A 26,547-nucleotide genomic window follows, 5' to 3' on the forward strand; every position below is an offset into this window, starting at 1 on the left:
GAATGTTGAGATCTTCAGCGCTTTCGTGATGCATTTGGGAGAATAAAGAGTCGAGAAGGTCCTCTTGTTTAGATCATACAAGTAGGATATTTATTTGCCGAAGCACAGACAGCAACCGCTGCGTTCACCGTCGTACGAGAAGTCAAAAACACATAAACACAAACTGGCTTTTATCGCTCTCAAGTCATGTGATGTCGCGTCGTGGCTAGGTTGCCAGATCAGTTCATTATTACAGCATTACATAAAATGAGGATACAATCTAACTTTCTCAACACCCCCACTTATACTCAGTTTGCTGTAATCTAAACCAAGATAAACAGAACAATGTGAACTCTGTCTTACACATGTGAACTCTGTCTTACACATTTCACATTTAAACACAATTGTTTTTACGTATTGGTAGTCATCAATAATGAAGTCACCGTCCCATATGATTTTGATTACCTTGTCACTTCTTGACTCTTTGGCATACATACAATAATCACCTGGGTTTTGCTTATACTCATTATCGGTTAAATAATCATGTAAGACCTTGTTCCCGTTTCGGCCAGATTGTTTGAAACCGTAAAGTGATTTTTCTAGTTTGTAAACTAGACCATCATCCTTTTCTCCATTTTCCAGAGCTGCTTTTTGAAGCACCACTCTTATACCTGTTTGATTGGCTGTTGGTGAAAACGTCTCTCCATAGTCTATGTTTTCCACCTGGCTCTTGCCCTTTGCTACAAATCGTGCTTTATATTTGTCTCTGACATCTACATCACGTTTGATAGCATATACCCATTTACCCCCCACTGTTTTCTTGCCCGCTGGTAGGGTTGTTGCAGTAAATGTGTTGTCATTTAATGACTGAATTTCCTCATCCATGGCTTTTGCCCATTCTTGAGAATTATTTGATCTCATTGCCTCTGCATATGTTTGCGGAACACCACACACGGCTCTGTAACAGTAGTCTACTGTGGTGTGTGCCCCATCGTTATCGCTGTACTCAATCACAAAATCATCAAAGTGACTAGGTTTCTTTCTTTCCCTAGTAGGATACCTTCTATTTTCAGGTCCATCATTTGTGTCACTTTGTCGTGTGAGGTTATGTTCATTTGGCTCTGTGACTGCACTTTCGCGTGCATCCCTGTCTTGTACACATGACTCTTGGGCTCTTTTATTAGGCTCCTGAAAGACCTCACTAGTCTTAGGCTGTAATCTCATGCCATAATATGTGTTTTCATCTGTTTCATTTATCTGTGTCTCTTTCTCAATATGCAAATAGTACAACTTTCCATACACATGTATACCATATTTTGTCCCACCTTTCGTAATCAGTGAATTTTTACCTTCTTTAAATATCACTGTTGCCCCGTTGGTGGTTGCCTTCTTTACAGACAAAATGTCTTGGGGGTATGAAGGAATGTATAAAGCACCTCTCAGCGTTGCTTTATGTCTTTGTCCTTTGATGTCAATCAAAGAGACCTCAGCATCTCCCCTTTTATGTGCGACTCCGCTGCATTGTGTGCCGTCCGCCAGCTCCACGCGGTGTCTTTCCGGTTTGAACGTGCTGTCGAAATTCTTGAACATGTTCACATCAGTGATGATATGCGAAGTGGCTCCTGTGTCCACCATCAATCCTCTCTCTCTGATGTCGTGACCCAACTGCTCCCTGGGTCTGGTCTTGCTGTCCCTCATCTTGAGCACGATGTCGGTGTCGCCGTCTTCTGACGCTTTACTGGCGTCATCTCGTCTGTCCTTGTCCTTACGCCTGCACGTTGCATCTTTGTGTGTCTTGCTTTTGCAATGACTGCACCATGTCTTTTGTCGACATTCTCTTGCTTTGTGGCCTTCGATCCCACACTTGAAACACACTATGCTTGTGTCATCACTGTGCTGGTCACGGGTGTTGGTTTTGGTGGTTTGTCGTCCACTCAGACTCTGTGTCTTCATCACATTGTCCCCTGACTCAGTGTTCAATTTCTCAGTGGCTTCAAAACTCCGTAGCTTCGTCTTGAAATCTGCAAACTTGATTTCATCATTTGAATGCGCTACATTGATTGCAAATGGCTTGAAACTTGCTGGTAGTCCTTTTAACACCATGGCGACAAGTAGTCCATCTCCCAAAGTTTCACCTGCATTTCGGAGTGCTGTGATGGCGGTTTCGGCTTTGATGATATAGTCTGTAACACTTTCATCGTTCCTCTTTTGAAGCGACGTGAGCGTGGTGTACAGATTTATTATCCGTGGTTTTCCTTTCCCGGCATAATATTCTCTCAATATCTTCAAAGATTTTCTTCCATCATCAGGTGCATCTCTCATTATTAGTGAGAGGCTCTTGTCATCAAGCATATTTATCAATTCGGCATACGCATCGGCATTTTTCTCTGCATCCGTAGCCATATCGGAACTCGTCGCCGGCTCGCTTAGCACGGTCTTCTTTAGTCCCAATAAATGAAAATGTCCGAGCATTTTTGTTTCCCATATCTCGTACTTATCTTCATCTCCGTCGAATGCCAGTCGAAGGTGCCTGCTTGCCCTTCCTTGATCCATCTTGACCGCTGTTTAGCCGGTTAGCGATAGCCTCGTTTGCTCACCGCTCTTTCAAGTCTGGATACACTTCTGGCTTCACTTTATCTCCCAAACGTCTCCTGGGCCCATAACCTGTTGAGATCTTCAGCGCTTTCGCGATGCATTTGGGAGAATAAAGAGTCGAGAAGGTCCTCTTGTTTAGATCATACAAGTAGGATATTTATTTGCCGAAGCACAGACAGCAACCGCTGCGTTCACCGTCGTACGAGAAGTCAAAAACACATAAACACAAACTGGCTTTTATCGCTCTCAAGTCATGTGATGTCGCGTCGTGGCTAGGTTGCCAGATCAGTTCATTATTACAGCATTACATAAAATGAGGATACAATCTCTGGCGACATCTTCTGCATTTTCTGTGACACTACACATCAGTCTCGATCCCTCAAAATGACCCGGAAGACCTTCTTTAATCGATTGCAAACATTTATACTTTCCTCTTCAGAACTATTTGAATCATATTCATAACTGGATGTGTAACAAGAAAGCATATTCTCCGAATCTGAAGCAATTGTTTTGATTCTCGAGCAAGGCAAGACGTCTTGGCGTGAAGTCACGAACTGGGGGCGGGACTTTCTGAAAATGCCCAATTCGCAGCTCAATTTTTTGCAGATTTTGGACACTTTAAGTCATTTTTATTGGTGTTTTGCATTTGACTAAAAATATCAGCCTGTGTGTTTTGGGTATTTTGATGCTCTAAAACGTTTTTCTCATGTCAGTTTGGAAACAAAAAAGTGATGTCGGTTGTCCTTTAAGTGAACTAAATGGAGGTTGGGTCGATGTGTACTTATACCGTTCAGTCAAGAGAAATATGCCAGGAAGCACAAAGGCTTGATAAAATGAATGAAAACAGTTATTTCCTCTTTTCCTTTCGGCTTTTCCCTTCAAAGGGTCGCCACAGCAAATCAGTATCCTCCATCGTTCGAGGTTTGATGCGCATGTTTGTTTTGGCCAAGCTTTTACATCGGATGCCCTTCCTGACAGAACTCTCTGTATTTATCCGGGCTTGTGACCGACACAAGAAGACTTATGTCCCTTTGTGGCTATAGAACAAGCAACTCGCTCATAAAAATTAATGGCCTACCGTTATTGTTGGAAATCGTCGTCGATGCTTCTGCTTGATGGCCTATCGCTGATTATTGTTCGTGCAATTACCTTTAAGTTGTATCTATTTCATTACCTTGTCTACTATTAATAGCGGTGCTGTTCGCAATGTTTGTCTAGTGAAAATGATGATTACAAAATAAATCATTGAAATAGGACTTTCCAGTCACTCGTTGGAGTCGTTGAGATCCACAGAATTCTCCTCTCATTCCTCCGGACACAACACCCGGGAAAGTACTAATAATCCATTCGGAATTCTTCGAGAAATTTCGGCGGGATAGGGAGGAAGTCACTGACCATTTTTGGCAATGTTCCCCTCGGCAGTCAGCTGAACACTGTTTGTCGGACAGATCCCACCTTACTCGGAGTGCCCCTTGCAGAACAGATCATTTTTTAAATAAAAAAAACTCGATTATTTTTACATTCGGTCACTCATCGCCATGTCTCAGGCCAAAATACAAGCTAAACTCAACGATGTAACGGGCGGCAAGTTTAAGAGGACAGTGTCCATGGCGGACCGTGCAGGACAACTTTTGTCGAATTTGGATCAGCTGGAAACGAGGTAACAAGTGGGCTACGACCGGTGTGTCAGCCACGCGTGGGCACGTTTTAAAGGAAAAAACGGCCGTTATGCTTAAAATTCACTCTTAGCGTGGATAATGGTGCTTTCTGTGTTGCTGATTTATGTTTTGCAAATGTTTTGTGCGCGTCACAGGGTGGAGGCACTTCGCGAAACTGCCTCGGCCATCGAGCAGGAAAGGGAGTGCATCCTGGAAATGATTCAATCCTTACAGAACAGTCAAGAAATGCATAACATAAGCGCCGGTGAGCTCACTCTGAATTATGCTTTTTCGACACTTGTGTTATTTGATTTCTATCTTGCAGATGCGGTTTTGACTTTGTTCATTTTCACATTGTGTAGAAATTGCATTATTCTGGACCTCAGTGCGGGTGTTGCTAAGAGGGAGGGGGTAAACAATGAGAAAATAGTGGGTTTGAGCAATAACATTTATTATTTTTTATTACAATAAAATTTATGCATGCATTTCTCAAAGCAAGACACAAATAACGAAGGCCTAAGACAATTACGCCATCCTTTTCTGTCAAATCTACATTCATATTTTTCAGGCGAGAAAGAAGAATTGACTTTGACAGCAGATCGACTAATGGGCCGCACATTGTCAGTGGAGATCAATGTGGGCACCATCAGGAACAGCCAGCAAGAGGAGGCCCTGCGCAAGGCCACGTCCATCATTGACGAAATTGTGAAGAAGCTGCTGGTTGACATGGACGAATCTTGGCAGCAACTCCTTGCCCTGCACTCGGCCTGCATGACGGAGGCACCAACTGTGCCCATTGACCAGAAGTTTCAAGCGATCGTGATCAGCTGCGCTCTGGAGGACCAGAAGAAAATTAAGAGACGCCTGGAAATGCTGCTGAGAAACGTCGGAAATGCAGATAAGAATATAAAGATAATGGATTATCAGAAGTTAGATGAGCCAAAAATCAACGGCACTTGAGAAGGAATTGTCACCAAAACTTAAAATGTCTTTCACTATCTTAACCAAACTTTGATAAGGGATACATGCATATAAATTGTGTACCTGTGGGCCAAACCTACCACCACACCAGCCTGAAATGGTTGACATACTGAATTAGAATCTTGAAAATTAACTCCTCAATGCATGAAGGAAATACAGATCACATTTGATGGATGAGTTTGCACAAAGCTCTTTTTGTGCGCACAAATGAATAAAATTGACCAAATAGAAGGCAGATTTTACCAGTTATATTTTGAAACAATCCAACACAAACTTTTGAAGGTAACCTCTGTTTGTCATAATTGCAGACATTGACAAGTATAAGCTCTTGCAAATTGATTTGTGATCTCTATTGATGTTTTAAAAAAGTGCCTGAAGAATACAAAGGGGTAGACTCGAGCAAGGCCATTATAACCTAATGATAGAAGACAAAATGTGAAACATCCATCTGAAGAGTAGTATGTGCCGATAGTATGCCTTAAAATGTACGATGAATGAACATGGTTTGATGTCCGACATTAAAAAAAGCAAAGTTGTGAACAAAGTCAAGATTGATTTATGTCACTTTTCCCTACTACACCATGATCGCTGATTCACAGAAATCTGGCACATTTTAGGTTACATTTATTAAAACTACAAAGGCAACAATGATATATTTCTTTCAAGACAAAAACCAAATATGTTTTTAATATGAAATTGTAATTGAAAAAAGAGAGCAACACAGAAATTCATACAACACCTGAGTGATAGCACATGTGTGATTAATTTTAATTCCCGGATTGTAGTTCCTCAAATGTTGTCAGTGCAAGACGTCCATTCAGTTAACAAAATGGAAAACTTAAGCATTGATTGAGTACAAATGTTACGTGTAAGCAGGCCATTTAGAGGGGACTGAAAAAAATACTTCCTTGAGGTCAATGGACAATATGATGTAAACATGATTAAGGCAATGTGGCTTTGCAACCAAAATGGAGCATTCACTGATCGGTCACAAGAGGCTTTTGCATGCAACACAAGTACACTGACCATTTTTCTTTGCTTTCAAAAGCACTGTCCAAAATGTACACCAGTAAAATATTTGAATGTTTGGACACCACCATACATGCGAGAATCAGTTGCAAAAAAACAAATAAAAAAAGAACAATACACATACATGCATGTGTAATTTGCCAATAAATTATATATTCATCTAATTACGTACAACTAAGAAAGACGTTCAGTGATCATTTCACATTACACTATTTAACAGATTTTTTTAAAACATCTTGCGTTACTTTGTGCTTTTTAGACCAGTGGGATGGATTTAAAAAAACAAAAACAACTGTTTCAAACGTTTTAGCACAGACTATGAAATGGTTTTAATCAGCAATGATTTATATTTTTGTTGAATATTCCAACACGCCCAAGCATATTACCACCACCTTTACAGTCCTGATTTTATTCCCACCCCCAATAAAAACGTTCAACACACAAACAATATACTGTATTAGATAAAACCTTGAAATGATATTTTTTTATGTCTGCTTCATAAATTCGTCAATAAAGCCGACTCACAATGTAACGAGTGACTTAAAATCCTAACAAAGTAAACATGACGTAAATACCAGCAATTGAAAAACAACCACACCCTACAACTGACTGAGATTCGGGGAAGTCAAGGGGTTTCCCCCCTGTTAAATTCCCAAAAGCGAACATTTCGTGAAAAAAAAATTGATGAGTGGACAGTACAGTACACACGATATTCATTTTTGGTTATACATTAGCACAATAGATTATTTGAATCTTACATTCAAACCCCAGTTGCGTGAAGAGTTATTGGCACCAGGAAGCTGTTGACACTTCAAAGTATCACTCAACACTTTTATGATTGGTAGAAAAATACACTTAAGCCGCCACTGAATTTATATGTATAGATAACCTAAACCGCAAGCTAGTCAGAGGGACACGACATTCAGCTTCTCCTTTGTAACTATAAAAATGTGCAGCTAATATATGCATATTAGCATATTTGACAATAAAGCTGACTTTGACGTTATATGAATATTTGGAAATGATTCTATAGTGGGCATGTTATGATGTCATAGGGAAAACATTCTTTGTTATAACAGCAGACAATCGAGTATCCCATCAAACATCTGGTATCAAGTAAATGGCTTAATTACCTCCTGGTGAAAATGATTAAATCAATCTGTCAAATCTTTTGCATGAATCTAAAAAGTCTGAACAAGTATATATCTTTTTAGCCCGGAATGAGATCTGCACTGTGAAAATAAAATGATGACCTTTGCCCCGCACAAAAAAATGTGCAAGATTTCAGAGATTAAATTCATCCATCAAGACGGGCAGGACAATTTAATCTTGAAATAAAATTTTAAATTGGTCTATTGGAGTGACGACCAGTCTCTGCACTTTGGTTTCTCTGACTGATCAGTAAAAAAAAAATGCTGTTCATCTAGAGGAGATTGCAGCTGCCGAATGGTTTTTTACTCTTCTTGGTCCTTTGTTTGTTTGGTCGCAATGTGATGACTTCTTTGCCGTTGCTGGAATTCTGGCTGCTCACATTACTACTTGTGGTATTAAAAACTCCTGCGTGGAAAAACAACATGTGAATGACACCTCATGTACGGATGCAAAATAAATAAATAAAAAGGGCAAACACACACACACACACACACACACACACACACACACCCATTGTAAGGCGACTTACCTATTTTATTGCTTGTTGAGTGTACCGCCTCTGTCTCCTTTGCTGTTTGCTGTTTGAGTTGTTGAAGATATTTGTCAGCTAAGTATTTAAACACTGCAAAACGTGTTAATTTCAAAGATAACAGGGTTAAAACTTTAGGACAATTAATACCACATTAGATGACATTTTTTCAATGACTTACCCTCTGTGACATTTAAATCTTCTTTTACCGAAGCTCTATAAAATCTCAATTTAAGCCTCTTGGCCAAACCCTCGGCTTCCTCGCTGCAACATAAATAAGGAATACACTGGAATAAAAATTCAACTGAATCATCTATTGTTCACATGCACATGGGTTACTGTTAATGAACATGAGAAACAACTTACTTTCTAATAACTGTTTCTTCCAGGAGATCAATTTTATTCTGTACAAGAACTGTGGGAATATCTCCCACCTCAGCTTCAATCTTCTCCTTCCAATTGTCAATAGCAAGATAAGAATTCCTGTCTGTGGTAGAGAACACCAGCACGCATGCTTGAGCGCCTGCACAATTAAACAAGTGACATACATAATTTAATCCCAACACCTGAATATTGTCGGAACAGTGTCTCGGGAGATTCCCTTAGCGGATTGAATTTAACACCAACAGTCACTTCATTAGGGAAATTCCTCCTTAAAAAAAGTTACAATCAAGGAGTTATATATACCATATATATATACACACACACCATATATACAGTGAGACCTCAATTTACGAACTTAATTGGTTCCCAGACAGAGTGTGTAAGGCGAAAAGTGTGTATCTCAAAAAAAAAATTCCCATAGGAAACCATTAAAATGGGAATAATCCGTTCCCGGGTTTCCATAAAATATCGTTTTTAACTAAATAAGCCTTAAAACTACACACAACATACCTTATTCTATGTATAATAAAAGTGCTATTGTATTGTGATGAAAGAAATACACTGCATTGTATCATAAAGTCACAAAGAGAGGCACATTACATGAGGACTGTAATTAAAGAAATAAACTGTGCTGTAAAATAGTTTTTTTCAACTTCTTCGATTGCCCGAGACCGTCGCTTTGAGAGCACGGAAACACCTTTTGCAACAGACGCACCTTTGATGGCTTCTGTGTTCCGGAGAACGGGAGCAATGGTTGACTTAGCATAGCCGTGCTCGGCCACTAAATCACACAAACGCACACCTCGTTCGTGTTTTTCAATTATCTCCTTCTTCTCAGCGACGGTGATTTTATTTTGTGTCTTCTTGGGCTGAACATGAGCCTGTGGTGTTTTTTTTTTCGGTCCCATCATAGTAAAATTATCAGCAAAAAGCTCCAAGTAGGCGACGTGTGCATTCAATGAGAGGGGGTATGCAAAGTAGCGCCGGCTGGAGCGCTGTTCGGTCGTGTGCTTCCGCCGAAGATCACTCCGCCAGCCGTGGTGGGTGTGTATTATGAAAATAGTGCTTATTATAAGGTTTAATTTACATAAATTAGAGGTTCTTAAGACGAAAAGTTTGTAAGATAAGGTGTTTGTAAGTTGAGGTCTCACTATATATATATATATATATATATATATTGCTCAGAATATTGTTTTCTTACCACGGTAGTACGCTTTAGTGATGGCGTCAAATTCCTCCTGCCCAGCCGTATCCCATAACATAAGGCGAACATCTTCATCGTGAACACTAAAACCACCGGGACAGAGAATGAAATGAGTCACCATCACACCAGCGTATATCAGGGTCTCTTGTCACCCACGTGATCTGTCTTTCGAGGAAGTCCACTCCGATGGTCTTTTTATAGTCCTTGGTGAAGACACCTTTGCAGTAGCGCTGGATCATGCTGGACTTTCCCACGGCACCGTTGCCCATCACGACCACCTTGATGGCTACTTCCATGTCCTCCTCCAGCATGGTTACGCCTCCGCAGCTGCTCGTGTCACCTCAACGTTGATTGAGCACTTATTCACTAATGTGACACAAACACATAAAACCCCATAAAAAGCATAAAAATTAACAGAGTTTACAGTGAGTCCAATGCAAGCCTGCTTTCAATGGCTCTAAATTTTACTGCGGGTTTGTTTGTACAAGCTGTCTGTTGTGTATATTCTGCCATCAACACTGCGGCCTGAAGACTCAGCATGGCAACTTGGTCTGTGACAGGCTTGTGGGGGTTTGGTGTTACTCTAAACAACATATTGGGAAAGATGTTCCCAGTGACACTGACAGCGTGGCCAGGGCATCCCAAAAGCCTGTCAAAACTGCAGGGGCTGGGAAAAATATTTAACATTATGCAACAGGTATTTTTCGTTGTAGAGCGAGCACAAAAGTGGGAATGGCTTTAATACATTAAGATTTTTTTTTTTCACAAGGGGATATATTAACAATAGATTAGTTTTGCAGAATGACAAAACATTTTTCCAATGACTAGTGAGATACAGTAATAGTTTGCAAAAAATATTAATATTTAAAAATGACTGGCATGGATATTTCCTCAGGTGATTTTGCCAAGGCTATATAAAAGCCATGGGCAATTGGTAGAATATGGCATCGGTTCAACTTCACCACCACACCTATGAACACGATCATGATATCACTCAGGCCCCACGATAACACACAATTAATGACAAAGCCAACATGATTAAGTCGTTAAATGGACTTGATGTGCGTCCACACTCGGCTGTTGTCTGTCGTTGTGCGCTCACAAGCCTGTAGCTTCACCTCTCCCATTCCACAAGGAGCTCTTAGGTGGCCAGCAGTTGCTTGCGTGGTCCCGCTGGCCAACGGGCTGAGAAGTCAAGCAAACCAAACCAGAATAACACACACTGCTTACCTGGAATAACGTCCGTGTGTTTAACCACATCAGATGGACGGTCTTGCGGAGAAAGTGAATCTTTACGCCAAAATGAGTTGGCCGCCGAGGTCCTTTTCAGCAGAGAAAAAGGGAAAAAACGACGCCCCTGTCTGATAGCATTGCGAATGACTACTAAATGCTCAATAATCGAATTATCCCAAAAAGTAAATGCAGCCAGGTCAGCGTCAATGTAAGTTGAATATTAGTGACTTTTGACAGGATGATAATTCTTCATCACCATTCACCCGCATAGCCCTGGAAGTGGTGAGCGAGCTACGACGTGCACGAGCGTGGCTCGGTTGCGTTGCTAACTCGCTAATGTTTGTTGCTTGGCAGCAGAGCCTGCTATTGCGTCATCTTTCGAGGCTCATGGGAGCAGTTGTAGTTTTAAGTCACAGATGTACAAATGTCTGTGTAAACGCTCAGTCGTACAGGAATGGTCCATCGATGAGGTTTCTTGATGTACAAATGGTAATTTGACTGGCTCACGTTGTTGTTTTTTGTTCATTCGTGGATTTTTGATGTCATTAAAACATATTTTTTTAAATCTTATAGGTTTAAAACCATCCTAGTTCTTCAACAAATACAACACACCACCAAGAGATAATTAAATGTGGTTCTGTAATTTAATAAACAAGATACAATATTAGTCCGTATGTGTTGCACAGAAAAAACGGACATACATATTAAAAGCATCATTGACATGTTGGTCAATTCTACTTAACACAATCTTTATCATCACATACAAACTGCTAAATGTTTTACACAATGCAAAAAATGCGCATACGTGTCTCTAATGAAGAAGCAGATAGCCACAATGTAAGCAGTGTTCCTTCCAAAACAGGCTTCCGAGGGAGTAGGAGGCGCTCAGGTGAACCACGACCCAGTTATCTCGTCTGTGTGTGTGTGTGTGTGTGTGTGTGTGCGTGCGTTTGTGTGCGCTTGCGTGTTTGTGTGCGCGTGTTTTGAGTGCGTGTGCCTGTGTGTGTGCGTGCGTATGTGCGTGCGTGTGTATGCGCGTGTGCGCGTGTGTCTGTGTGTGTGCGTGCGTGTACTCCACTAAGTAGTTCACAACTTCCACTTTGTCTAATTTAAGATTAATTATCTGACCGTAAAATGTTCTTCCACGATTTTATTATTTTTGTTTTCATTGTGTTACGACTTAATATTTGTGACGGATAAGCCAGTAACAAAAAAACGTTTCAGCGCTACAAAACGTTTTGTAGTTAATCTGAAGTGATGCGAAACGGGACAAACTGAACACGAAAACGAACCCTCAGAAATCAAGACTGGGCGGGGTGTAAAATGTCACTTCCTTGTTTAGGCATTTCGTCAACAGTTCCCCGCGTTACTGAAACACTCAGCCCTATTTGGCGGGATTGAACCAGGAAGAAGTTGTTTGTCCAGACACAGACCTTTCCTTTACTTGCTTGGTAAATAAATATATTTAAATATTATTATGTTGACTAGATCACTGGTAAATGGCACAACGCCACGAAATTGAACTGTTATTGGGCGTATGCGATTTCAACGGTATTCACGCTTATATTGCGTTCGTGACATTACCAACAGTCAGTTTTAATGGATACCATGAATGTTGCCTTGCGTTAATTCAAACACGGCCTGTGAAATGACCACTGATCGACAGACTTTTTTGTCACCCCTTTCATAAATTGTTATATTATGTTCCAAAAATAAGACCAATATGCATGTTTGCAATACAGTGGATAGGAATACCATATGCGTGTTTGCAATACATCCATCCATCCATTTTCCGTACCGCTTATTCCTCATTAGGGTCGCGGGGGGTGCTGGAGCCTGTCTCAGCTGTCTTCGGGCAGTATATACTACTGGAAATACTACTTTCGTTATTAAGTTATATTTGCCTGTTATCCTGTGGTACATCTCAACATGCACACTCCCTCACCTGCTTGTAGACACCATGGAGTTTTCCAGCAGGAGGAGGAAATTAGCTACGACTCCTCAGATGGAGCTCTATGGACTTCCTCTGCAGCTCTATGGACAACCACCACTCGAGAAAATCTCTCTCGCAGAATTTGAAACATTCGCGGTGGAGAGGTTGAAATGTAAACAGAGCAAAATATATTCAAATTAGTTGTACTTCTCATTTGTCATCAAATCATCATGTTGTGTGTTTCTCATCTTTTGATATCCCTGTAGTGTTGAAGACCATTGAGAATTTGGGCGTGAGCTATCTGAAGGTGTCTGACGAGTACATCAAGAAGTTGGATTACGAGTTTAAAAACTTGAATTTTCCTTACAGAGTAGATGCTGTGAGTAGGGCTTTGGATATTTTTATTAATCAACATCAACGACCCAAATTATAAAATGGTTATGAGTCATTGATTGTTATGTTTTTACAACAGGATGACAGAAAACATCAGTGTGGGCCAAGTGAATATGAGAAACGAAGAAAGGACCACATCTCCCACTTCATTTTGAGACTCGCCTATTGTCAGACGTACTCCATGTTTCCAATTGCACAATGTCTTTCAATTAAACGGCAAACAAACTTCATATTCACACGGGATGTTTTGCAGGGAGGATCTCCGAAGGTGGTTCATACAGCAGGAAGTGGATCTACTTCGTTACCGCTTTAATGACCTACCTTCTAAACTAAAGCTGGAATTTCTTCACAAAAATAATCTGCAGTATGAGGCGGTATGCTTTATTCATTTGTTTTCGCTAACCATTTTAGTTAGCATTGTAATTAATTTTTGTACTGCACATCATTTTGCTTTTAATGAACGATAATAATAATAATATATTTCATTTATAAGCGCCTTTCAAACCATAAGTGAATCTAAATAATAGAAGACCGACAAATAAGTGTAATGTTTTAATGTTTCTATGGAGCCCCACTAGGATAAACACAGCAGCATTGTCATTTGTCATGCGATTCTGACATTATTATGAGTTAAGCCAGTTTTGTCCTTCTGGGATGGCCATTTTGCCAATTGCTGTCGACTGAAAATGACATCATAGTTGGTCGGGCTCAGGTAACAACCACTGACAGCTCAGCTTCAGAAAATAGGTGAGCTTCGGTTCGTCATGACCTGTGCAAAAGTGATGTCATTTTGAAGTGACAGAAAGTGCCAAAATACTCGGAAATAATACACTGAAATGGCTAAAATATTGATGCTGAATTTCTTCCACAAACGAAATATCAACCAGAATGTCGTGTCGGGACTAATATACATGCATTGAACATATTTAGATCGGCTAATTAGCACCTCCGCCTAACAGTGCAGGCACAGTGTTCGATTCTGGCTCAGGCCTTCCTGTGTGGAGTTTGCATGTTCTCCCTGCGTTTGGATTGGTTTTCTCCAGATAATCCTGTTTTCTGTTATACATATTCCAAAAACATGCATGGCAGGTTCATTGGAACATTCCAGATTTTCCCTGAATGTGATTGTGATTGTGAATGGTTGTTCGCCCTGCAAGTGCCCTGCGATTGACTGCCAACCAGGTCAGGGTGAACCCGGCCAACTGCCCGAAGAGAGCTGGGATAGGCTTCAGCACAGTCACAATGTTTGAGAGGATAAGCGGATTAGAAAATAGATAGATGGATTTACCCTTTAAATATGAAGTGACATTTTTTGACCCTTGGAGCTAATCATTTGTAAAATGGAAGAAACACAAGCAGCAAAGCTGAGCTTCTACCCGTCTTTACCAGAGGGCGCTGTTAGACTACCATAGGACTCACTCAACTGATTTCCAAGGAGGTGGTTGCATTTCTCTTGTTCGATGAGGAAGTATTCGTGCATGACACGTATCAATTTCGATTCACGGGTGCTTCTAAAATACTAAATCGATATTTAGGAAGAGTATTTTCAAGCCCATGATGCGAGCAATATGCTTCAGGTTTTCAGTAACGTGCAGCTGAATACTGGAAGTCCAATGATTCTAACATTATTTAACAATTCCAAGCATGCTTACTGGTGCACGTCATATTTATGCTTTTGAAGTTCCACTTTTTGGGCTCTGCAACTTGTCTATTTGAACAACATACAATTTTGTATCGCTAAGGTTGTTGTCTCATTGGGCCTGTCCAATGAGGAAAGTTTCTCCCACAGTAGACCAGATAAATATCTAGTGCTATTCAGAAAATAAGGTGAACTGGAAGCTAATGCAACTCATTACAACCTGGTTTGGTCATCAGACAATTACGAGGCATATTTAGGCAAACAACTTTTCACACACACATCCACGTTTATGGGCAATTTGGTCTGAAATGAATGTCGGAGAACCCGCAGAGAACTGCATGCAAATGACATGGGGCAATGAAGTGGTGATGATGACTTTTTTCCCGTTAATTTCAGATTTCTATTGACGAGAAGCGACTGCTACAAGATAAACTTATCGACTCCAGCTATGGCGTTAGTGGAATCACTGTGGAGGATCAAGATTTCTACAAAGTGAGTTCCTCAACCCCCCTCACTTTTGGGTGTTGTAGCATTCCTGACCTCAGGAGATCTCTGAGTAAATCCTTGGGTACAAATACAATTTAATGCTACAAAGGGCTTAATGCTTTGACACCTATGTTCATGTGTTAAGACAAATTGAATGTTCAAAATAAGATATTGTTTAAAAACACAGTTGCTCTATTTTTTGTTGTCAAGGTTCCTTTCCAAGATGCTTTGGATCTCGTGCGAACAAGGAGGGTCTACCTCAAAGCAGGCTACGTGTACATTCCTCACCAGGACGTCGTCACCATTGTGCTCAACGATTTTCGCACAAGGTTGTCTAAAGCTCTTGCGGTAAGTGTCTAAAGCTCCCCGATTGGGAAAATGCTTCAGCTTTGATGTTCTCCTTTGCAGTAGATCAACGGTCCCAAACTTTTTCTCTAAAAGAGAACAGTTTCTTGTACAAATATTTCCCACAAACAAGAAATTGATGTGCAAGGGGGTTTAACGGCTCTCTGCTTCACCCTGATTGTCGCTTAATTTGTCCACTTCCTTCTTTTTAGCTGTTGTTGCTTCTTGGCTCCACTTCTGTTTTCCAGTTTTTTTTCATAGTTGGGCATTCTGTTTCCCTGAGGTCGATCTTCTTTCTTAATTTGAATACAGCTCCAAAAACCCAAATTCGCAGGTCAACGCAAGGCCGCATTATTCTGCTTATTCACGGCCACCAATGAGTGTGCCTAAAAGTGCACGAGAATTGATTGACACCACCCCAGTCGCATGTTCTGTCTTCAATTGGTTATTTTTTTTTGCCCGCCGGTTTCATCAATCAAATAAGAGGCAGAAGATGAGAGTTGACTTGTTCAATGATGGATTCCATTTCTTTTGTGATTGAGAAGGCATACTCAAAATCTTTGGAAAGCTGTGACAGTAAGTGATGCATGCTGGGAGAATGAACATGCGACTCATCTCTTTCATAATCCCTGCTACTGTGTAAAACATGTAAAACATCCCCATGTTCACCCTCCATCTCCATAACTCCAGCATGGATTTGAAAGTGGCAATCTTGCCGCTCAACTTGCAAACTGTTGTCATTTTCCTTTGAAGTGAGAAATTGAGTTTTTGGAGCAAGTTAAAAATGTCACCCGGTTTAGCAAGACTCAAGAACCAACTCGTGCAGCTTAAAATCTCTGCCTGTGGCAACTGTTTTCCGAGAACAAATCCCCGCAGGGACTCTCGTAAACGTAAAACGTAGCCGGTGATGCGTATCGTGAATGCTATTTGACTCTGCATGCAAAAGTGTCTAATGTTCAGTATCCATCTCTTCAATGAACTCCTCAAACAGTTGTGATTCAAGTATGGTGCTTTGGTGTCGTTCATAACTTTAAACATACGTATATGGCAAAACACCATTAAGCTCAGGTGACAGTTTCCGGCTGGCCGCCATTTCCCGAGGGACGACTCAACGTGGAGATTCACATTCCTACCGCTCTGATGAGGGTTGTCGAAAGCTGTCTAGTCAGTCATCGCAATTACTGTATGTGAACTTTAAATAAATGAAATGGTTTGGCGGTGTACTTTGTCAAAAACAATAGTGTTACTGGTACATGATCAAAGGGTGAAGGGAAAAATGTGTGTCTGTATAAACACTCACACACAAACCATTTATTAACAAGCTTTCCGTTGCTTCCATACTGTCTAGGCTGTTGTTAAAAGACACAAGTGGCAATGTTAACAAGCCTGCCACAGATATTATTAACAGCTTGCAGGGTATCACATTGTACCCTTGTGTGATTGTTTCTTATTGTCCACTTGCATCTGGCCCTATTCCCACTGATTGTTTTGAGTTTACAATAGCTATGCTTGTATGGGTTGTTCTGCATCTCTGATTGTTTGCCTCAGTGCCATGAGTGCTGGTGAAGAGACACAGGGTTCACATGAGGGAAGCATGTGTACATATATGACACAAGATGTCTGCAGGGTAGACGGTGAATCCTCCCCACAGACACACATGGATACAACGTGTTTGTGGGTGTGAAAGATCCAATGTTGATATGCGCTGCATTGAATGCCCTCTGGGTCATGCAACATCATGCAATACAATATTTGTGGAGAGCCGTAGGCCTTTATTTCAAAATGTTGTATGTGATAAGACAACTCCAGTTGTGTAGTGAGGGGAGTTTGCAACTAGAGGGTAAACAAAAGCAACACTGCCTCATTCTGACTAGATCTATTGGTATCTAGCCTGAGGTGTAGTTATTCTGTTGGAAAGACTTTATGAGCAAAAAGAATGTGTTTGCAACTTTTAAGCCTTGGCGATTTGTTGGTTTTTACAGTGAATACATTTCCGTCATATTTTGACTTTAGTTCGTGTGCACTTTCATCATCATAACAAATTACCTTAATTTGTGATATTGATTAAATAAAAAAATATGGCGCTTACTAAGGTGATAACGTTTTCATCTGTCTGGTTTGTCTGTGTCCAGCATTCCACAAACCTCAGTTGATAACCAGATTGAGCTATAGGGGAATGTAATAATGAATTAAATTCCCGTGGATACGTTTTAATATTTTTACATTTATTTTTTTTCCCAGATTTACTCGATGGAAAACATGGACAATAGTGTTGTTAGCAGCCCTGTCAGAATTGACAGATTACAAAAACCAAGTTCATAAAATGAGGCGTCAAAATAGTGAAAAATCATGCTCGACGAGCCTTTCAAATGGCATGTCCGCTGAATATGCGGAATCATGCATCAATTGTCAATCGTCGATCAAACCGTCGATCAAATTGCCTGACTCCAACCTGAAAAATAAATGCCGCTTAGTCTGACAATCTTTGAGAATAGACCTCGGCATTCCCCCAAATCTACAGCAGGATAGTAATTTGTTCTAATAATAAAAAGTTCTCATAAAATGGATGAGTGAGGGGCACAAAATTGTATAGCACAATACTTTCACATTTCAAGCCCATAGCAAAGTGTTGAACGGCGATTCAATCCGGTTTTGTCTCCAATGAAGACTAAACATTACATGACGCATCCAGTCATGATCGTCTGTTGAACTGTGCCCCGCCTGTCTGTCCAGGTACTGGCCGCCATCTTTTTGAAATTGGAAAACCAAATGAGAAACCAATGTTATTTAGTGCACAATTAAGTATAACGGCTCATGTCGTCCACTTGCGTGGCTGTTTTCATGTACCTTCTGTAAAATAATGATTGTCATTGGTTACATCTTGGTTCATGTGATACAAGAAGTATGACATAGCTGTATAATACAGACTGTGCAAAGTTACACTAAAGTTGATGAAAAGGCATCTTAAATTGTAACTGTGTTTACGAGGAGAACAATTCATAAACTGAATGGGATTTTAAAGCAGACATAGGGAATGATGACACCAATTAATTCAAAGCTGAGCACAGTGAAATCGAGATTGTTTTGGACATTTTGTTAACCTAGAAAAAAAACACACCAAATCCATTCCTCTTGTGTTCTGATTAATGCCCTCCACGGAACTTAATCTTTACCCTCAACCTGCCATGTTCGTCTCTTCTCATCCTTCGACCCACCCTGTTTACCATTACTCAAACAATGCCAATCTCTCCCGCAGCTGACGGCGCGTTCGCTACCAGCGGTGCATTCTGATGAACGCCTCCAGCCACTCCTTACGCACCTCAGGTAAGCAACGGAAATCCTAACTTAGCTTCTCTTTTTCTCCCCGGAAGGCCTGCTTACGGAATACACTTTGTTGTATGTTTGTTGTTTGTTGATGTTTTACACGCACGCACGCAAACAGAGAGCCCAGTTAACTATGTGCATAACTGTGTCCCTTCATTTTCTCAAAGCGATTGTCTAATCTTTATTAAATCCGCTCTTGCTGTTGAATAAATTAACAATCAGTCCCATTGTTCATTTGTTAATTGCTTTGATTTATCTGTCGAACATACTAAGGAGCATTTATCTGTTCATATTGATTAAAAAACACACCCACTGGAAAGGCGAACACCATTGGAATATTAATCCCAAAGTAGGCATCTGAGAAAATAGCTCGGGCGTCATTTTTAGGAGAAAGGGGAAGCACATGAGCCACTGATAAGAATTTGTGGGCAGCTTGTTGCAATTTGTGGGCGGTCCCCAAATCAATGGCGGCGGTGCACAATGTAATGAAAAGAAAGCATTGCCACTTGAGAGAGCCAAAATCTACCGATAACGTTCACAGCCTTTTAGATTCAAAGTCCCTCAAGATGTTTTCAGCGATGTCAATGTGGCAATGTCAATACAGTCCACAGCATGTTGAACTAAGTACAACTCCAAACCACTTCGTTAAGGATATCCTTTCTGTCAGCCTGTGTGTCAAATCGAGCAATTCAAATTGTTCTTGATGCAGGGATCCACATTAACAGTGGCCTAGGGCCACACAAGATTTTACGCTGAAAAACAAAACGCACTACACAATAAATAAATACATGACTAAACAGACATTATATTTATCGACACACATATAACATACATTTGTGTTTCTTTTATTAGCCACTCCTATTTAGGACAGGACTACAGCAACCAGAAGAATGTTGGTAAAATCTCCTTGGAACAAATCGATTCAGTAAGTTTCTCGGAATCTCGGTTAATCATGTTTTCTAAACGATGCTGGCAACCAGTTCTTCTTGTCCAGTTGTCAGGCAAATCCTTCCCTCTGTGCATGAGGCAGCTCCATCAGGCCTTAAGAGAGAATCATCATCTCCGCCACGGCGGCCGCATGCAGTATGGTCTCTTCCTCAAGGGCATCGGCCTCTCTCTGGAACAGGCTTTGCAGTTCTGGAGGTCAGAATTTACCAGAGGCAAAGTGGACGCAGACAAGGTGAATGCTTTGTTATATTTTTTAGGGGTTGTTTTTTCTTTCCAATCAAAGTCTGTTTTAATTATGGACGAGGCACTATAATTTTCATGGTTGGTCTGACTGATACAGTGTTGTTTCATTTTAATATTTTGCTTAGGTCAATTTTTGTCATGAGGTGCTCAAGTTGCCCAGATTTACGTTTGTCTACGCAGCCATGCTTTATTTTGTATCACACAATATCACTGAATACCCCCAGAAAAACATGTTCACATTGTTGCACTTAAAAAAGGTCTTAAAGTCTAATTTTCAATGTTTCTGCACAAAGTGCGTTTGCATTAGTCTCCTTCCTGTTCCAAAGACTAACTGATGCGCTATCTGTTAATTGTTTTAGACTCTCTAGCACACTACACAGGTAAGTGGTCCATATCACTCAAGAAAGTGTGGTCTTTCAAAGATTAAATCTCAATTCCTTGGAGAAATTTGAGAGAAATACTCGAGTAACGGCAGAGAATGTGGAGCCTCTCTGCTTTTTTCAGAGTCAAATGCACAAGCCAAATGTCACAAAATGAAGGAACCACAGCCTATTGGTTGTTGTTGAGAAAACCAAAGAACTCCACATGTAACTGCAGCAATATGAAAGGCAGCATATCAGATGAAAATAGCCCACGAAAAATGCTTTGACGACCCCCTCCTACTTACAGATTTTTTTCGACAGCAACATATTTTATGTTCTAATTACATTCTCGGTGTGTTGTCCATCATCTCAGTGCGAAGACATTTTGTTGATGCTTACATTTTGTTGGTGTTTTACAGCAACCTTCATTGACTTGGCTTTAACTTCTGGCAATGTCTTTACTGGTTAACCTCTACACTTTTACTGCTATAGTTTCTATTTACCACAATGCCTTCAAAGTAAATTACACTTCAGAACTGCAGGAGAGTGCCGTGAGCTAAATACAAAAAAAAAGCCTTTAAACAAGATGCAGTGTTTTCAGTCAAGCCTGCGATGCATGAAAATATAGCTCGTTCTTCATTCATTTTGTAAAAAATGGGCCTGCTCTTCTAACGTTATTTGCAGCCTGCACCTGTATTGCACTTTCATGTAATTCCTCTTTGGGGAAACGAATCCCATTGTGGTTCCATAACTCATCTCTGAACCCTTGTCAGGGATTGTCAATCGTAGTTGTTCTTTGTATTATTTTTTTTTTTGCGCTAACTAAACAACGCTAATTATTGTTGGATTCATGCCGCTGTGCCAGACTGTTTCTCGTTCCAAAAGCCCGCCAGCAGAATAGTTCACAACTTGCTCATCAGCTTTCTTCTGCCATCCCTCGTGTCTTTCGTCATCTGGTCATGTGCACTGCATTTATCGCTGTTTTAGCTCAACGGTGAATTCCCAGGGCTGTTTTTTACACCTTGAAGACAGCAATGACCCATTCGCCATGCTCATGTTGTATGCGTTGTGTCAGAGGTTCGTCTTTGATGGCGGGCTGCTTCAAAGCGGCTTCATTAGTATGCAAAAGACACATGGCAAGCAATGCAAGGCAATGGTGCTGAACGTGGGGGGGGGGGGCAGCAGAGGCGACGGGATATCAGAAAAATAATTAGATAAAATACGTACCCACTGTGCTTTGTCTTGGATCACAATTTGGCGGCGGGGTGTCAATGTGCCGCGTGTGGAGCACCACATCTGGAACTGTGAGCTCTGCGAACTGTAAACCTTAGGTAAAGACTGCTGTTTGTTTTACATCAGCTAATATAATTGACTTAATTGATTTACACAACTCGACAGCAACATTTATTTTAAAGCGAGCGTTTCCTCCAAAGTCTTTTTCCAACAGCACTTGTAAAATATGCATCACCCACTCATTACTGCTCCCTTATACTTCATGACCGGTGATGTTTTTTTTTTAATAACCAGCGTGTTTATGACACAAGCAGCCTTTAAAACTGATTTTATTTTATTTATAGAACAATGGTAGTCTTATTATTTCACGTGCTTTCATCTTTAAAAAGCATTATTAAAAATTTGTTTTAGTGGAGGGTGAAAAGTGAAAATGAATACAGTGGTACCTCAATTTACAAAACTAATTGGTTCTGGAAGAAATTTCTGAACTAGAAAATGTTGTCAGTAAAGACGCATTTTCATTGGAAATGCCCTTATCCATCCACCTAATCGACCCCTATCCATAAATTCTTACATAATAAAGAATTAGTTTCTGAAGCACAAAATAAGCATCAAATTATGTAACAAATATAGGCTACAATTAGATTATTGTATATATTTCTTATGAGAAGAGTAGAGGTACCAATGTAATTATTCCATCTGCGAGGTTTTCATTGTGTTGCAGAGAGGTTTGTCACAATCCTTTTATCCATATTTGTATTCATTTTTTTAATCCACAAAACATACTTTTACACCTTAATTTGATTTTAATTTGAAAAAAAAGTAACCATTGATTTAACATAGTTAATGATACATAAACAATGTTTTTTTTTTTTTTTTTGTGAATAATTCTTTTTTGTCTCCTGAATTTGGTGCCATTTGAAAAAAAAACAAACAGAACACTCCGCCACTTGTGGAATACGACTTCCATGTTGGGTCTGGAGTAAATGACTTTTATCTTTAAATATTTCTTCACAAGATGTGACCGAAAGCTCGGCGACTGAGTCAGCTGCTTGCCCCGCCCGTAGTTGGAAATTCAACTTTTAAAGTGCGAAACTGCAACTTGTTAGCAGAATATCACTCTGTACCTTTCTTTCTGAGTGTGGAAGTGCCTGTGGTGCAGATTATAAATGGGAGTATTTTAATGAAATTACATCCAAGACAGATTGGACCTCGAGGGAGATCAGTCACTATGGGCTGTGCCTAAGAAGCCACGCCAAGTGTACTGTTTGCACACACGCAGGCGCATTTGCACATAATCCCTTTGACGGTGTCCTATTTTTTTCTGTCTCAGGCGCCGCAGGTTTTTGTGAATGTGTCCTCATGGCTAGGATGATCAAGAGCGCGCCAGCCAAGATGTGCTCGAGCTCCAGCTCTGCTCTTTAAATACGGCTTTTGTACTCACGTTTTTATTTCCTCCTGCCTCTTAGATGTTCTTAATGCTGCCAGTTTGGAGGTCAGCTATATTAGGGTACATCCGGGATTACCAGCATCACAGTTGGAGATTTAATGGCAAACTTTTAGGCAAAAGGGGGGTTGAAACCCATGTTTTCTCTTCATCAGCTTCAATTTATTCATAATCATAATCAGAATCAGAATCATCTTTATTGCCAAATATGTAGAACACACAAGGAATTTGTTTCCGGTAGAACCGTCTGCACTAGTATCATTAAAAAAAATGGAGGCACTATACAGTATTTGGGTTACTGTTTAGAGAGTTAATGTCTTGGCGGATGAATCTGTTTAAATAAAGGAAATAATGGAAATTTGGTACAATATTTTGAAAGTGTCAAAATACAATTCAAATTTCCCATCATGGTTAACTCAATGTTTTAGGGTGCTACGATGTCTTCATGATTCCACGTAATACCCATTCAACACACTTAAGCGGGAGCGGTGCGTCCATAAAAGAGGTGGGGTGCCTCAAGGGTGAAGATTACCCCGTGAATTCTGAGAGGCTTTCAATAATTAATACCAGATTTATTGTACTTAGATAAGATTTGATGTGTTTTAAATTGCCATGTGAGATTGGTACATTGGCAAGTTCGGGGGTTTTATTGCAGCACAAATGTGTTACTGTGTGTGCGCTGGGTGTATTACTGTTTGAGTTTTAGAAGTGGCCAAGCTTAATTCATTCTTAATGTCTCAATACCGCTGCAACTGGTTTGAAAGTGATCCATTGTGGGGCCTGTGAGTGACCCCGCCCTCCACCCCTCTCCCCAACCCATGTGTTTTTTGCCAATTCACATCTAAATTCTTTGCTTGAGACAAAAGTGTGGAGAGGCAGAGATGGTCGTGTTAACCATAATTCAACTACCTTTACTTCCACCACAGGTTCCCTTTAATAGCTCCATGTTTCATTGAAGGAAAACAAAGTGTCAACAGTGTGATGATGTATGTCTCTTTTCACCCCATCCTTGCCCACACCTCCCCCTAATTCTATCCTTTTCTTCTGCTCCGTAGTTTGATAAAGCGTACGCTTACAGCATCCGCCACATGTTTGGCAAAGAAGGAAAGAGGGTGGACTACACCCCGTATAGCTGCATTAAAGTGATTATGTCAAACCCGCCCAGCCAAGGTGACCATCATGGTGAGTTTACATTGATTCAGTGGAAAGGGCAACATCCATGTAGGAAGGAAATTGAGATTTCAAGGATTCCACACCTGAGAACAAAGTGAGGTGTCCCAATGCTTTTGTCCAGATTAGAGCACATGCTTTGTCAGCACGATTTATTCATAATTTTGCTTTGTTCAGTTCCAGAGGTATTTTTTTGTCTTTTTTTTAAGAGCTGGTGTTTATTTTGTATTTGTAGGGTGTCCGTTTCGTCACAGTGACTTGGAGCTGCTGAAGCAGAAACTTCAGCTCTATAAGGTGTCTCCCAGTGGGATCAGTCAGGTGGGTCCTCAAACCAATATTCACCTTTCTGATCGCTTTTAGATACCATAGCCACCTCTCATGCAGTCCGTCCTTCCCAGTGATTACTGTTTCATTTTGGGCAAAAATAAAATGTTTCAAGTTGACTTTAGTTGTATTTTGCCCTTCTACCTTTCCCTGCAGATATTGGACCTAGTCAAAGGAATGCACTACCAACTGGCTTGCCAAAAGTACTTTGAGCTGACTCACAATGTAAGTGGACTTTTTGTGACGCTGCGGGTAACCATAGATACAGGAAGAGACTTTATCCAGTGTCCGTGACTCATGACTCATGTCAAAAAGTTACTGGACACCAGGGCAGACAACTCTGAAAAGTTGCATGACTGGCCAAAAAGTGCCTGCCCCATTTTTCACAACTTGAAATACAATAAGACTAATCGCAAAAAAAATCTATTGTTGCAAAGTATTAAGGATTTTTTTTAATGAGGATGTACCTACCACAAATGCCCCCTTGCGTCGTCTGCTACAAGCCACGTGAACTCCTCTTTCCACGGCGCTTTTAATAATGATACATTGATTTCTAAGCGCCTTTCAAAACTCTCAAGGACTCTACAGTCGGGAGATTATGTACGTTTACGTTTTGTAGCGTCATAAATGTTGTTAGCTTCTTTTGAATCTTTCTTCTGGGGCTGAGGTTCTGTGCATCTACTTTGGAAAATGCTATGCAAATGCACGACCTTATAACGCTTGGGCAAGTCCGGATGGACGAAGCAGGCTTCTGATTGGCTGCCGTGCCAAGTATGCAAATTCACAAACGAACCGAAATTCCAAAATTTCCAAACCGAACAAAGATAGAACAAATTAGAATAATTTATTCAGATTTCGAAATCTTCGTTCAAACGTTTGCTTTTCTGAATAAAGCAAATGTTTGATTTGAAAAAAAAAATCTTGAAGTTGTTGGCCACTCGGGCGGAGACGTTCTGGAAGTTGTTCGCCCAACGTACAAGTTGCATGCCTCGGGCGTCCGGGCAGACATTATTTCAGACACTGCTTTATCTTTTGAAAGACATGCCATTGATACTGTAGAGTTGTGTGGTTGAATTGACCCATATTTTTTTTCTGTGCTGATGCAAAGGTTGAGTGCTATGCTGCATTAATGTAACTGAAGTTAACAGAATATTTCAAAATGGTTTGGTCTTGTGCAATTCTGCACCATCATCACCGAATAAAAAAAGTTAGCAAAAGTCTGAATGTTGAAATGATGTCAGTTACAATTTCCTCTGAAATTGAATTACTAAGTGTAAAATCTTGGTCTTGCTTCATTGAACAAAATCTGATACACTGACACTGCCTTTTTTTAATGCCAGGTCGAGGATGCCAATTTCTCCCTCAATCACCCCAACCAGTATTTTGTGGAGAGCCAAAAGATTTTAGGGGGCGGCAAAGATGACAAACGCGAGATGGTGGACACCCCACAGAGGTCACAGGGAAACTCTGCATTTAAAAACACCTCTGCACCTCGAGAGCACACAGCAGCTCCAGCGAACATAATTGCCTCACAGGATTCGGCCGAGATGATGGAAGATCTTTGAAGATGTCAGATTTGTTTTCTTTTCCCGCAAGTAGTAAATAAGTCTTGTATTTCTATGTAAGTCTAAGGTTGTTTTTTTTTAATTAACTTTCACCCTGAAGTTACATTGCCTTCCAATAAACATCTTTTCAATTTTCACACCCCATTATCCTTGCTCCAAATTGACTTGATAGTGCTTTGGCGTGAGTTCTGGTGGCACTAACTTGAACATTTCCCACCTGCCTCAGTAATATCTTTGTACTTTCTGGCAAGCGCGTAGAGGAATGGGTGGCAGCTGGTTGGGTTGGAAATAAACAATTCCCTGTTGTATTATGCTGTCTACCCTGGGAATATTGCTTTCACAGTTCAAAATATACTAGCATGCGTGGTCTGCTTGCAAATTATCCCCTTCC

At 40.5% G+C, this 26,547-nt stretch overlaps 3 protein-coding genes across 3 annotated transcripts; 2 read left to right on the plus strand and 1 right to left on the minus strand.

The window, feature by feature from the left end:
• The first annotated feature begins 3,973 nt into the window (after positions 1-3,973).
• On the plus strand, positions 3,974-5,757 carry bag2 (BAG cochaperone 2). The gene is made up of 3 exons (XM_089011615.1): positions 3,974-4,234; positions 4,388-4,497; positions 4,801-5,757. The coding sequence occupies exons 1-3, from the start codon at positions 4,113-4,115 to the stop codon at positions 5,190-5,192; spliced, it is 624 nt and encodes a 207-aa protein (XP_088867741.1). The 5' UTR covers positions 3,974-4,112; the 3' UTR covers positions 5,193-5,757.
• A 1,908-nt stretch (positions 5,758-7,665) lies between these two features.
• Positions 7,666-11,089, minus strand: rab23 (RAB23, member RAS oncogene family). Its single transcript, XM_089011614.1, has 7 exons — positions 10,742-11,089; positions 9,668-9,877; positions 9,509-9,594; positions 8,290-8,446; positions 8,105-8,187; positions 7,924-8,016; positions 7,666-7,799 (listed from the first exon to the last, which is right to left on the minus strand). Exons 2-7 carry the CDS (start codon positions 9,820-9,822, stop codon positions 7,666-7,668), a joined length of 708 nt encoding a protein of 235 aa, XP_088867740.1. The 5' UTR covers positions 9,823-9,877; positions 10,742-11,089.
• Positions 11,090-12,111: 1,022 nt separating this feature from the next.
• prim2 (DNA primase subunit 2) lies at positions 12,112-26,444 on the plus strand. The gene is made up of 14 exons (XM_089011897.1): positions 12,112-12,195; positions 12,700-12,849; positions 12,944-13,056; positions 13,150-13,244; positions 13,324-13,444; positions 15,106-15,201; positions 15,406-15,543; positions 18,797-18,864; positions 19,717-19,789; positions 19,859-20,044; positions 24,153-24,279; positions 24,503-24,585; positions 24,748-24,816; positions 25,932-26,444. Exons 2-14 carry the CDS (start codon positions 12,705-12,707, stop codon positions 26,154-26,156), a joined length of 1,539 nt encoding a protein of 512 aa, XP_088868023.1. The 5' UTR covers positions 12,112-12,195; positions 12,700-12,704; the 3' UTR covers positions 26,157-26,444.
• The last annotated feature ends 103 nt before the right edge of the window (positions 26,445-26,547 follow it).

This window comes from Hippocampus bargibanti, linkage group LG13 (assembly GCF_051943395.1).
Source record: "Hippocampus bargibanti isolate YZ-2025 linkage group LG13, ASM5194339v1, whole genome shotgun sequence".
In the NCBI taxonomy this organism is placed as follows: Eukaryota; Metazoa; Chordata; class Actinopteri; order Syngnathiformes; family Syngnathidae; genus Hippocampus; species Hippocampus bargibanti.